General features: G+C 43.4%; 3 protein-coding genes across 8 annotated transcripts; 1 reads left to right on the top strand and 2 right to left on the bottom strand.

The window, feature by feature from the left end:
- Window positions 1-22: 22 nt before the first annotated feature.
- Window positions 23-3,233, top strand: LOC103972240 (probably inactive leucine-rich repeat receptor-like protein kinase IMK2). The gene is made up of 2 exons (XM_009386509.3): window positions 23-2,224; window positions 2,323-3,233. Exons 1-2 carry the CDS (start codon window positions 286-288, stop codon window positions 2,958-2,960), a joined length of 2,577 nt encoding a protein of 858 aa, XP_009384784.2. The 5' UTR covers window positions 23-285; the 3' UTR covers window positions 2,961-3,233.
- A 3,367-nt stretch (window positions 3,234-6,600) lies between these two features.
- On the bottom strand, window positions 6,601-11,715 carry LOC135653341 (pentatricopeptide repeat-containing protein At4g19440, chloroplastic-like). 6 transcript variants are annotated; one of them, XM_065175226.1, is made up of 6 exons: window positions 9,143-11,715; window positions 8,755-9,057; window positions 8,179-8,512; window positions 7,181-7,560; window positions 7,048-7,107; window positions 6,601-6,802 (listed from the first exon to the last, which is right to left on the bottom strand). In XM_065175226.1, exon 1 carries the CDS (start codon window positions 11,615-11,617, stop codon window positions 9,188-9,190), a length of 2,430 nt encoding a protein of 809 aa, XP_065031298.1. In that variant the 5' UTR covers window positions 11,618-11,715; the 3' UTR covers window positions 6,601-6,802; window positions 7,048-7,107; window positions 7,181-7,560; window positions 8,179-8,512; window positions 8,755-9,057; window positions 9,143-9,187. The 6 variants fall into 6 exon arrangements, with proteins under 6 accessions (XP_065031298.1, XP_065031300.1, XP_065031302.1 ...); XM_065175228.1 differs by having other exon boundaries at window positions 7,181-7,520; XM_065175230.1 differs by lacking the exon at window positions 8,179-8,512 and having other exon boundaries at window positions 7,181-7,276; window positions 7,351-7,560.
- LOC103972237 (pyrophosphate-energized vacuolar membrane proton pump-like) lies at window positions 6,608-9,012 on the bottom strand. The gene is made up of 9 exons (XM_065174433.1): window positions 8,912-9,012; window positions 8,755-8,820; window positions 8,179-8,512; window positions 7,880-7,944; window positions 7,374-7,520; window positions 7,181-7,276; window positions 7,048-7,107; window positions 6,896-6,950; window positions 6,608-6,802 (listed from the first exon to the last, which is right to left on the bottom strand). Exons 1-9 carry the CDS (start codon window positions 9,010-9,012, stop codon window positions 6,608-6,610), a joined length of 1,119 nt encoding a protein of 372 aa, XP_065030505.1.
- Window positions 11,716-12,993: the final 1,278 nt, after the last annotated feature.

Here is a 12,993-nt window from a genome sequence, read left to right as displayed (position 1 = left end):
ATTCAAATAAGGTAGCCGTTGGGACATGGTGGGATCTCCCTCTGACCGATGATCGCCCGCCCTCAATAATAGCTCTCTCAGAATCCTAGTCGCCGACACCCCATCGCTCTACGGCCCCAAAAGAGAACAGAAAGGAAAAGTAAACTAGCCGTTAGCCTCGAGAAATAATACCATCCTATATTCCAAGCAAGATATCTCTCAGTTCCCTGCCCAATTCCCAGCCTCCTCCTCCTCCTCCGTTCTCTCTCGTTCGGGAGTCTGTCTTCCTACTCCCATCCAACTTGCATGCGAATGAAGAAGAGGATCGGAGGATGCCAGCACACAATGCAAGAGCATATGGAGATGTGCGAGTCCGAGAGAGCCCCATCTCAGCAATCTGCAACCGGGAGTAGTCTCCTCCTGCTTCTGCCGCTTCATATCGTGATGTTGTCGCTGCTGGCTCATGCGAGCTCAGCTTCGAGCCAGTCCTGGGACGGGATAATCATCAGCCAGGCCGACTACCAAGGCCTCCAGGCGCTCAAGCACGCCCTGGACGACCCCCGGGGGCTCCTCCGCGGCTGGAACGACACCGGCCTCGACGCTTGCTCCGGCGCCTGGGTCGGGATCAAGTGCGTCAAGGGCAAGGTCATCGCCATCCAGCTCCCGTGGCGGGGCCTCGGCGGGCGAATCACCGAGAAGATCAGCCAGCTCGCCGCCTTGCGCAAGCTGAGCCTCCACGACAACTCCATCGGCGGTCAGATCCCTTCGGCCATTGGCTTCTTACCTCAACTCAGAGGCCTCTACCTCTTCAACAATCGCTTCTCGGGTGCCATCCCGCCGTCCATCGGCAACTGCCCCATCCTCCGGACCATCGATCTCAGCAACAACTCGCTTGCGGGTAGTATTCCTTCTTCCATTGCAAACGCTACTAAGCTGTATAGGCTTAACCTTAGCCATAACAATCTCTCCGGTGCCATCCCCCGTAGCATTACCCGCTCCGCCTCGCTTACCATTTTCTCCCTTCAGCACAACAATGTCTCCGGACCCATTCCCGACACATGGGCCATCGGAGGTGGTAGCAGCCAAGTCTACCAATTACAGACCCTAAATCTCGACTTCAACTCCATCAGCGGGAATCTTCCGCCATCTCTCAGTGGACTACAAATGCTCAAAGAGATCACACTTAGCAACAATAGGCTTAACGGAAGCATACCCGAAGAGATCGGTAAACTGTCGCTGCTTCAAACGTTAGATCTTTCACATAACGATATAGGAGGGAGCCTTCCTGTTACCATCTGCAACTTGTCGTCCTTGGTCGAATTAAGCCTGGAGGGCAACAAAATCGACGGCCACATCCCCGACAACATCGATGGGCTCAAGAATCTGTCGATGCTGTCGCTTAAGAGGAACCAGTTAAGTGGCGCGATACCGGCGACACTAGGAAACATCTCTGGTCTATCGCAGCTAGACCTGTCGGAGAACAACCTCACCGGAGAGATACCGGCCACTTTGGTGCACCTGACTCGTCTGACTTCGTTCGATGTGTCCGACAACAACTTATCAGGTCGAGTGCCACTTCTCCTCTCCCACAAGTTTAATTCGAGCTCCTTCATGGGAAACATTCAGCTGTGTGGGTACAGCATTACCGTCCCTTGTCCTTCTTCCCCTGCCCCGACTCTGTCTCCTCCGTTGATCCCTACAAGGCGACGTCATGCTAAACTGAGCACCAAGGCGATCGTTCTCATAGTTGCAGGGGCAGTGCTGGCGGTGCTGCTTTTTGTGCTCTGCTGTGTTCTGCTCTGCTGCCTGATGAGGCAAAGGAGTTCCTTGGGGAAGAAGACTGATGGCGGCGCTTCTGCCACCGGAAGAGAGGAAAAGCCCGGGCCTGCCACGGGAGCTGAAGCGGAGTCCGGCGGGGAGGCCGGGGGAAAGCTGGTACACTTCGAGGGACCGTTGGCATTCGCCGCCGATGACCTCCTGTGTGCGACGGCGGAGATCATGGGGAAGAGCACGTACGGGACCGTGTACAAGGCCACACTGGAGGACGGGAACCAAGTTGCAGTGAAGAGACTGAGAGAGAAGATCACCAAGAGCCAAAAGGAATTCGAGACGGAGGCGTGTGAGCTTGGCAGAATCCGGCATCACAATCTATTGGCGCTGCGAGCTTACTATTTAGGCCCCAAAGGAGAGAAGCTTCTGGTCTTTGATTTCATGCCCAAGGGAAGCCTTGCAGCTTTTCTACATGGTAACTTCCGCAGAGTCCCTCGCATCCACACCCACAGCTTCCTTCTCATTGATGAACAGCAATAAGAATCTATAACTTCTTCTTGTCTGCTGACACAGCTCGGGGACCTGAGACGCCGATAGATTGGGCGACAAGGATGAACATAGCCAAGGGGGTAACTCGGGGTCTACTCTACCTTCACAACGAAGTGAACATGATCCATGGCAACCTGACAAGCAGCAACGTTCTGCTTGACGACGACGACAACGCTAAGATATCTGATTTCGGCCTCTCGTCCTTGATGACCAGTGCTGCCAGCTCCAATGTGATTGCCACCGCAGGCGCGCTCGGCTACCGAGCCCCGGAGCTGTCCAAGCTCAAGAAGGCCAATACCAAGACCGACGTCTACAGCCTCGGCGTCGTCATGCTCGAGCTCCTCACGGGTAAATCGCCTGCGGACTTGATGAACGGCATGGACCTGCCGCACTGGGTGGCCTCGATAGTCAAAGAGGAGTGGACCAATGAGGTGTTCGACCTGGAACTGATGAGGGATGCGGCGGGGACGGCGGCCGGGGATGAGCTACTGAACACCTTGAAGTTGGCCCTGCACTGCGTCGACCCGGCGCCGACGGCCAGGCCGGAGGTTCAGCAAATCCTGCAGCAACTCGATGAGATCAGACCGGACGCTGCCGGCGCTACAGGATCCAGCGAGGATGGTGGCTCCATTGCCGCTGCATCCGCAAGCAATGATTATTAGCTCAGTAGGATCTTTTGAATTCATTGATTCGTTTGAGCTTTAGGTCACGATAGCAGCAGCTGTGTCATGTAAATACAAATCTTAAGTAGGTCATGGTCATCATTAATTTTCAGTCACTCAAGGCCAAAACTTGAGCCAGTCTTTTCCTGCTGCATGGGAGATCTTTTCTCTAAAAGATCTCTAAAGAAAGCCCTTTGTTAGGCTATGCAATTAGTTTTCTAGTTCACCAGTGAACTTCTACGTGTTCGAATGACAGAAATTTGACATCGACAATGTGAATTGCACCCAACTCTATTAACAGAGATATTGAATTCATTGAAGATGACATCTGCAGCAAGCAGACAGCTATCAGAGACCAAAGGAGGAACTTACATATACACAAACAGGTAACCAGTATACAAAACACATTACTGATACGAGTTACATTTAAGGAGCAAAAACTCAACACAATGTCATATGGTCGAAGATAGAAGATGAAGAAATGATTATAATAAAGGACCAACATTCGTAGTAAACTACTACTACTACTATATTGTGATAAAAGATCTACACATTCGTGGTAAACCACAATTATATTCGAGAACTGAGAACGTAAATTGCATGGTACCTTTTGAGACAATAATGTGATCTTAGGATGTCCATGTGCTAAATGACCCTATGAAATAGTCAAGTCAATGACATCCAAAATATGTAGTAAGTGTCTGTCGGGTCAATGATATCTAGGAAATACTGGTATGAAAATTATTAATCCATAGATATAAAATGAATTGAGAACACGTTTCAAAAATAGAGTCATGCAATTTAACGCACTCGAGAGCTGCAGGTCACTTTGATGCCAATCCTTCTTTAAATATTCCTATAGCATCTGCAGCATACTGGTCTGCACCAATTGTAGCTCCAACTCCAGATCCACTTGGTTCATTGCCTGAGACAGACAAAAAACCCGAACCTTCATCCCTACTAGAGTAAAATCTTGCAGCAAGTTCTGTGCTGATCAATGAAGATAGACTATTCGGTGGTTGTTAAGTTCCAAATGATGATGTTAACAAGTGTTGACATCTCTTTCAACATTTCAAGCATTAAAGCAATGATGTGAACAAGTTCCAGTCTTTTTAGAACCTGCAATTCTTGATCAAGGTGGACTTACCAAGCTCCCAACAACAGATGGTGCAACCCTTATTGTCTGTATACCAATGAGAGAAGTGGCATTGGTGTTGTTCCAAGGTCCTAGTGAACCATCACTCAGAGGAACTTTTCCATCGAGTGCATTCAACCCAAAAATAATGTGTGAGCAAAAGATAGGATGAAGTTTCTGAGTGGTCTCAGAGAGAAATTACTCATCAACAGTAAAATTTGAACTTGCTAGAGAAGATTTCTACCCTGCTGTCTTGAAGAACTCATTCAGCTCAACCATCTGGACATGGGTAAGCATCCTTGAGAGAAACCAAACATCTCAGAAGTGTTCTTGAGGAATGGCACACATGATTGCTGAGGATTTCCTGTGTTGAATATGACCTTATCTTGCAAGGAACCCCCGATGCGAAGTTTCAGCAGAGAAAATGCTGTAAAAGAGGAAGAAGATGATACCAAAACAGGGGAAAAGAACATCAGAATCATTCATCCTCAAGAAGGCAATTATTCTTCACAAGTAAAAAGGTTCACCTTTTACTGCACTCAACAAGATGGGGTTGCAAAGATTCTGCATGGAGGAAAAGATGAAACACCTCTGTCAATCATGATGTATGAATCAATGCTGTATTCAACTTTAGGTATCAAATCAAACTAAGACAAATGAACAGAGTTTCCTTGTGATCGATCCACAAATATTTAGATCATTTTCATCTAACAAAGACTCAAGACTGCTAATTATTCATGTTTTTTGTCATATCTACAGTTAACAATCGATCGAGTTTCCTTGTGAATCATTTTTTGGCTTAAAGACAATATCATTTTTTGTCATCTAACAAAGATTTAAGACTGCTAATTATCCACAGTTTTTCCATTGCCACTCATTGGTTTAGACATGTTTCTAATACAAGTAATATGACAGATTTCTAACAGACCTGTTGTCTGAACCCTAATGTAACAGCAGAGTTACAAAAAAAAAAACAGATCCAAACTTTAGATAAGAAATGTAAGAAATATTTGTGAAGGTCAAGAGATGTAAAGCAAGAATATACAATTCATGGGCCCCCTATTTGTTAAACCCTTGAGGAAATCCCTCAAAATGATCATGTACTCTACCACCAATATCCTCAAAGCCTCAATCCACCGCATGATCGCATGCATGTCCCATAGTCACATTTCATGGTTGACACAGTCCAGATCCGAAGGTAGTCAAAACCTCACCAGATTGAGCATGGAACCCAACCCCCAGCAGCATGATCCATAGTCACATTTCTTAGGTGGCCACCAATCTAGAGTAGCACAGCACACACAAAAGCCTCATCTCTCACTGCAATGGCTGCCGCACCATCGACAACCACGGCCACCTTGCCTAGTCAACCGCTGGAGTAGGCTGTTACACAACCACAGCTGCCTTGTCGGAGTCGGCCATCGAATAGGTTGTGGTTCTTTTTCTGAGAATGTTTGATAAAATAATAAGTGAATTAAATGAAGGAAACCATAATTGAAGTGAATGGTAAATATTTAACCTTAACAAAAAAAAAATGGCTTTAGTCCTATAGTCTTGCAACACTACTTTCACAAAGTAACAATAGCAATAACAACAAAGTTGTAAATCTCAACTATTTGGGATCAGCTACATAGATCTTTTGTCGCAATTGAGATCTATAAAAAACCATATGTTTATTTAAGTTTAGAATAATTAAATATTTATTGATAGTTTTTATTAAAGTCTTTTTAGGTCTTCTTCAATCTCGTCTCATACCACTAATATTAATCATTTCATATCTTTTTACTATCACATTCGAAGGTCTCCACAGCACATGCCCTTTTTTTTTCACAAAATAGCAACATCAAGAAATAAATGGTATTTAACCCCACATCAGATTTCTTTTTCTTTCCTACAAAAGATAAAATTATAGTGAATAGTGATTTAAAAATTAATGTTAATCAAAATAAAGTTATTGTTAACGATATTCAGATTTACAAAACCCTATGCAACCAAATTTGTCTAACTAATGAAGAACTTGCCAAGGATTAAAGCTGAAATTAGAGACGTTTATTTTATTTAAAATCATGATTAACACAAATCAAGATCTCCAAATGAACTAGAAATGTACGAAACTCCCACGAGGTTAGGATGAATCAACGTACTCAATCTTCCCTCTAACACATGCATAGTAAGGTGTTCATTTGATAAGTAAATTATTTGTCGATCATGAAGGAGAGCCAGCTGTTTCCACTGTGGATATTCTGACACGAAACTCTTCAGAATGACAACAGTCAATTCACCACAATAATTGTCATCTTCAAACACAAGAAAATTTTGTCAGCCTCCTTGCCCACAATGGGTCGATGGACGCTGACCTATATCTACAATTTCAACTAATAACGATAAAGAGAAACTATGATGGGAAAAGCAAAAGAAAGATAAATAACAAGTTGCAATCACTGATCAAATATTGAAACCGATCGAGATTTGAGCAGTGTAAAGAACAAGCATCCCCGAGCTTACTCATTAGTTAGATCTTGAACAAGAGACTTCCTTGAGTTGCAAAGAATGGTGCCAACACCAGAAATTCCACAACCATTAGTTTGATAGGTGACGACCCGGACGTATCCTTGAGAGGGTCCCCGATGGTGTCACAAATAACAGCAGCCTTGTGAGGAACGGATTCCTTAGGGCCAAGGCTCCTTGCATGGTCTGATGCCCCAGCCTATCAACGCCATATTAGATGAGCAGTTTGAATAATTGCGTGAGGTAGCTACAGATTCTGATGTGGAACTACGAGCAATTTAAGACACCTAACCTCATGTAAACCAAGTTTAAACAAGCACAATTTTGTTATCTTGAAATTTACCATTCTTTTGAATAGGCAAGGGTCATAAATGTACGGAAGAAACAGGCCTCAGGAGCACAGTAGCATGTAAAGAAAACATGAGAAAGGAAGAGTAGCTTTACCTCGATGTACTTGGCATTGTCCCATGCACCACCAGTATTAGATGAGGATCAGATAACAATCTGTGACAAAGAACGACCATTACCTTGAGTCACAAATTCTGCTGGTGACATCAGCAAGCAAATTCTTACTTACCTGAACACCAGAAACAAGAGACCCAGCAAGAACACCAGATAGGGTTTCCATGACACAAAATTCCAATGATCAGGGGTGTAAGCATCACCAGAGCACCTGGATAATCATCTCTTTGATTGAGGCATCAGTGGAAATCTTGACACAGGTGGCATAATCATGTTTAGCAGTACCATCCATAAGCCTCAGTTAGTGCCTTCGGACCTCCTCCACCCTCTTCAGAGCTGCACTGCCGACACTCTTCATGGTCATGGCTGAGAACCAGTAAGGAAGCATCGCACCAACAATCAACCCAATGAACACCTTTGGTGTCAGAACATCCACAGTGGAAATAGCTGCTTGACTGCGAGAGAGATCAAGGCAGCTGAATCAATTGCAAAGCCCTGGGAAAAGACAAAAATATATGAATGAAAATTACAAACAAGACTCAAGATGAATGAAAACATAGAGAACAGCAGTAACAATCCAAGTACAATCTTAATAGCAAGCAACAATGACAATCAAACAATTGCATTTGCAACAACACAACTTTTGTGACATGCAACCAATAGATAAAGCTAGAATATCAACAAAAATAGTACAAGCACCATCCCTGGAACAGATGACCTCTTCTAAATATAGATTGACTTTTGGCAAATAGCCTTACTTTAAATTTTGGAAAAGTAGCTTCTTCTGAAAACATTTTCCCAATTAGCATTCTACATGGCAGAAAAGCTAATACAAAAAGCACTGAAACTTGTGAGTAGCAGTTTTACCAAAGCTACTATCTGCATAAGCAGTTACAAAAAAACAAAAAAAAATCTAAAATATAGATGCAAACATCATATTCAAACCAGATAGCATGAATGTGCACCAACCCATCTAAAATAAAATAAATCTACATCATACCAAGGTTGTTCTTGTCACTACCACCTAGGCACAGGTTACCTCCCCAAGCTTCAAGCAGATCTAACACAGTTAATTGAATGCAGAAAACTACTTGAGCAATAATATTATGATACCCTTCCTAGGGCTGCGGTGGTGTTGCCTGCAGTATCAAGTGCATCTGTTCTCTCCTGAATCCTGTGGCTCGTTCCATCCATCTGAGCAATGCCTCCAGCAATATTGTCACTGGTGGGCCCATAGGCATCAATGGCCGGACCAGTAGCAATACTGCTCAGCATGCCTAAAGCAGCAACAGCAATACCATAGATGGCAGCAAGACTAAATCTAACAAATATACTGACAGCAGTGGCAAAAATTGGGATAATGACAGACTTGTATCCTAAAGCCAGTCCGAAAATGACACTAGTAGCAGCTCCAGTCCGGCAAGAATCAGGCCCATCTTGTACAGTACTGAGAAATAAGTAGTAAGGAAAGGACACTATATAAAAACCAGATCATGGTAGCTCATGTTAAGCAGAATAGAAAAACCAATTTTTTACCCATATGCATTTCTTGTATAGTATTCGGTAACAAACCCAATAACGAAGTCAGCCCATAATCCAATTGCAACACATAAAATAACTCCCTAAACTACTCTGACGATTAGATTAAAAACTTGCCATTTACTGAAATAAAAGGAACATGATACTAACCAGCTTTTGGCCTGCTTCTGGTCACCCCAAAACTGAATCGTGAATGTCAAAGGGAGAGCAATCCAACTGATAATTGCAATACCAACCGTCGGTTGCAAAGAGAGTAGTTACTAAACAAACTACGATGCCCATGGAGCTAATAAGCAAAGTATAGCACATTGCAGGAAAATCATGGTTGACTCCAAATGAAGATATAGAGGCAACAACAAGGGCAGCACATGACGATTCAGCATATGATCCAAAAAGATCAGATCTCATCTCACCAATATCCCCAACATTCTCTACAACATTATAAGCAATCCCCTGTAAGATATATCTAGAAGTTGAAATAGGTAGAGAAGACGTTTACTGTCCTAAAAGGTATTAAAAAATAGTTGCTTGATAGTACCTCCTTCAGGTGGAGAAGCAATTTCTTTTTGATGCCTAGAAGAAGTTATTCCAGAACTAAAGTAGTATAATCAGTATCATCTAGTGCCAGACCTCTTTGAGATATTTGATCAGATATTTTAAGAGCCTCTTCTACTCTACCTTCCTTGCAGAATTCAGACATCAATGCATTGAATGTGACAGAATCAGGAACAATACCATTGTTCACCATTTCGTCGAGAAGTTTAGACGCTGCTTCAAGATTCCCCATTTTAGCATACCCTTGTATCAATACTGTATATGTGAACTTGTTTGGGGTTACACCAGCGACACACATTGCCTTGTAGACCTTGATTGCTTCATCCATTTGACCTGACCTACAGTATCCAGCAATAAGTGTAGTATACGTCACCACATTCAAGCCCAAACCATTCTCCTTCATCAATTCAAAAATTCTTTTAGCCTCTTCTAAATATCCAGTGCAGCAGAAGCCATGCATAAGGGTACTATAAGTCACAAAATTTGGTAATATACCATTACTTTTCATTTCATCGACAAGATTAGAAGCCCCAGTAATATTGCCATTCTTGCAAAACCCACTCACAAGTGAGTTGTAGACAACAACATTTGCCTCTAAACCCCATGTACCCATCTCCTTTAGGAAGCTTTTCGCTTTATCAATTTCCTTAACCTTGCAATAGCCATCGATAATCATACTGCATGTAAAAAGATCCGGAACCAAATCTTCAACCTTTAGTTGATTCAAAAGTCCAATAGCCTCTTCCATTCTACCTAAACGGCATAAACCATGTATTAGAGTGTTCCAGGTAACAATATCTGGTTTAAATCCTCTTTTGATCATGTCATCCCATAGTTTAAACCCCTCGCAGATTTTCCCGTCTTTGCAGCATGCAGATATCAAGATATTATATGTCACTCTATCTGGTGCTATTCCCCTCTCGAGAATTGATTTGAGGAACCCTATTGCTTCCTTGATGTTTCCTGACTCACAAAGCCCATGAATCAATGCATTGGAAGTTGTAATATTCACACCAAATCCTTTCTCCAACATCTTGGACCAAATCTCTATGGCGTTTCGATGCTTCCCTTGCTTACAGAGCTCAACAATCAAAGCCGTCAAAAGAGAGTCATTAGGCCTTAAATTCCTCAGCAGCATCTCTCCAAGTAGCCTCACCGCACAATCTAATCTTTGTTCTTTAGTGACAAGCCAGAAAATAATAGAACCAAACAGCCCAGCGTTTGCTTCCATCCCATTTGACAGAATTTCATCAAGAATATACTCAGCCTGCTTCATGTCCCCTGCATCGCACAAGCCTTGTACAATTATATTGTAGGTAACACAGGTCGGTTCTATACCTTTCGCCACCATTTCATCCCTCAACTTTAATGCCTCTGTGGGTCGTCCCATCTTACAGTGCCCATATATCAATGTATTATAGATAACCACACTCGGTGGAATTCCAATCTCTTCCATTTCAGTTAGGACAAGTTCCACATCGCCAAACCTATCCAATTTAACCAAGCCATTGATGAGAATACCAAATGTTACGATGCTTGGATTTATCGAGATTCTAACCATCTTCTCCTTCAATGCAAATGCCTCATTCAACATATTTCTCTTGCAAAGTCCATCAATCAGAGCATTGTAAGTTACAACGCTTGCAGAAATTCCGGACCTTTCCATATCCGAGAACAATGCCATAGCTTCCTCAACATTCCGTCTCTTGCAGAGGGCATCAATCAGTATGGTGTACGAGTAGACGTCAGGAGCAACAAACTGCTGCATTTGATCAAAAACCATGCGAGCATCCTCTAAATTCTTGGATTTCACCAGCGATACCAAAAGAAAATTGCAGGTCTTCAGAGACGGGCAGAGCCCCCGATCGACGAGGATTCTGAAGGCAATTAAGGCGAGCCCTCGGCCACGAAGCTGGGTGCAGCAGAGGTGGACAAGAAGATCGATCGCGGGCGAGTCGCTTGAGGGGACGGTGTCAGCAAGGGCGTGGATGATCTCGGAGAACCAATGATCCGGGTCATCGAGGAAGAGGGGGACGGCGGCGCGGGCGTCGAGGATGCGAAGTAGGAGAACCCGGGCCGCAGATGCGAGGTTGGATCGGAAGAGGGAGTGGAGGATGAGGGCGTAGGCGCGGGGGGTGAAGATGAAGCCACAGTGATCGGTGGCGAAGGAGAAGAAGCGAAGGGCGGGCTCGGGGTGGAGGGAGGAGCGGAGGTCGAGGAGGAGGCGTTCGAGGCGGCGAGGGCAGATGCGAGAGAGGGTCTCGCGGCAGAGGGCAGCATCGAAGGGGGCAGGGGAGAGGAGCAGGGAGACGCTGCGGCGGAGGTCGGCGTCGTCGTCAGCGGCGGCGGCCGCGGAGGAGGAGGAGGAGGAGAAGGAATAGGCACGGATACAGTATAAAGGTTTGGTCCGATCGGGTGGCAGTCTGAGCGGCGGCGGCAATCGCAATCTCAATCTCATTGCGGTCCGATGGCACCGAGAGGAGGGACAGCGAGGTATTTAGAACACGGAAAAGATCGATTCGACGGCTGGGATGAGAAAGGATGGCGTTTCGCGAGACGGATGCCCGTGACACGCCGTTTGGAGAAGTAGCGAAGGAACGTATTTATGGCCACGAACGGGCCAAGTTGGACTCTGCTTTTATTGGTATTGATCAAGTCCAACACGTACGTGGACGCATCCCGCGAGCCAATTACTAATGAACTCCATGGTTAGAGTTAAATCTCAGATGAATGGGCTGCATTCATGGATTGTGTCCGAGAAATAAGCCCACTTCTGTTCGTCACAGTCGGATGCAAGCCCCGAGAGAATATGTTTCTCGAGACGGAAAAAAATAGAGATTATGTTACGTGATTCAGAAATTTAATCATCGATGATTTTATTTTTCTTAATATAAATTAATTATCATAAATAATATATTATTTTATTTAAACTATTAACTTCTTTATTTGTATAGTATGGTTAAAGAAATAATTAAAATTAATGTTTTCAATACAAAATTAATTAATTTTTCTAATGAATTATGTTATTTTTAGGAAGTAAATATTTTAAATTCTATTTTTGTGTTTGAATCATAAAAATAAATATTATAATGATATATATGTTCATATATAAAGATAAAATAAAAATTAAATTATTTTTTATCTTTCGGGGTCGTCCTTAGGGGGTAAAAGATGGATTTTTAAGTATATGCTAGTATTGCATTAGTATCTACACCGAGATGGATACATCAATGTGTAAAAATTATGGTTGCTATCCCGCTTAGGTGAAAGTACTATAAGTTTGGGGTAAAGTTTAATCCCTTTACTCAAGTATTTATTGGAAAGATCGACAGGTAGATGTTCCTACTATATCAAAACCTTTTTCTAGTGTTAAAAATATTATGGTAAGATGTCATTCGTCAGCCCAACGTTGTCTAAACTCATGTGCGCAAGGTTGTCGAGGTACTTCTGAGGTGAAAACGTCGAGTCATCAAGATACCACTTACACGAAGATCAACATCGAAAGAGGTTTCTTGACTCAATCCTTCCGAGTTTCACCAAAGCAAAGTCGCTCTATCAGTCATTATATTTAGTTGGTTTGGTTTATGAAAATATTAAAATTGATCGTGTGTATAGATTAGGAACGCTAGTTTGAAGATAAAACATTTGACAACAATAAAATATAAACTAATAGTACCACTCTTTCTTGTTATCGAGTCTCTCTTATCTTCAATGTAACCAACTTTAAGCTACACCACTACGTATAATGCAAGTTCTTCTCTAATCAGAACAAGTTGTTTCCCTGTAGGGCAAAAAGACAGAGATGCTCGTCGTCTTCGACAACCAATGGACTGT

Source organism: Musa acuminata, chromosome BXJ3-11 (assembly GCF_036884655.1).
Source record: "Musa acuminata AAA Group cultivar baxijiao chromosome BXJ3-11, Cavendish_Baxijiao_AAA, whole genome shotgun sequence".
In the NCBI taxonomy this organism is placed as follows: Eukaryota; Viridiplantae; Streptophyta; class Magnoliopsida; order Zingiberales; family Musaceae; genus Musa; species Musa acuminata.
The sequence above is the reverse complement of the archived record's forward strand: the minus strand, read 5'-3'. Positions and strand labels throughout refer to the sequence as shown.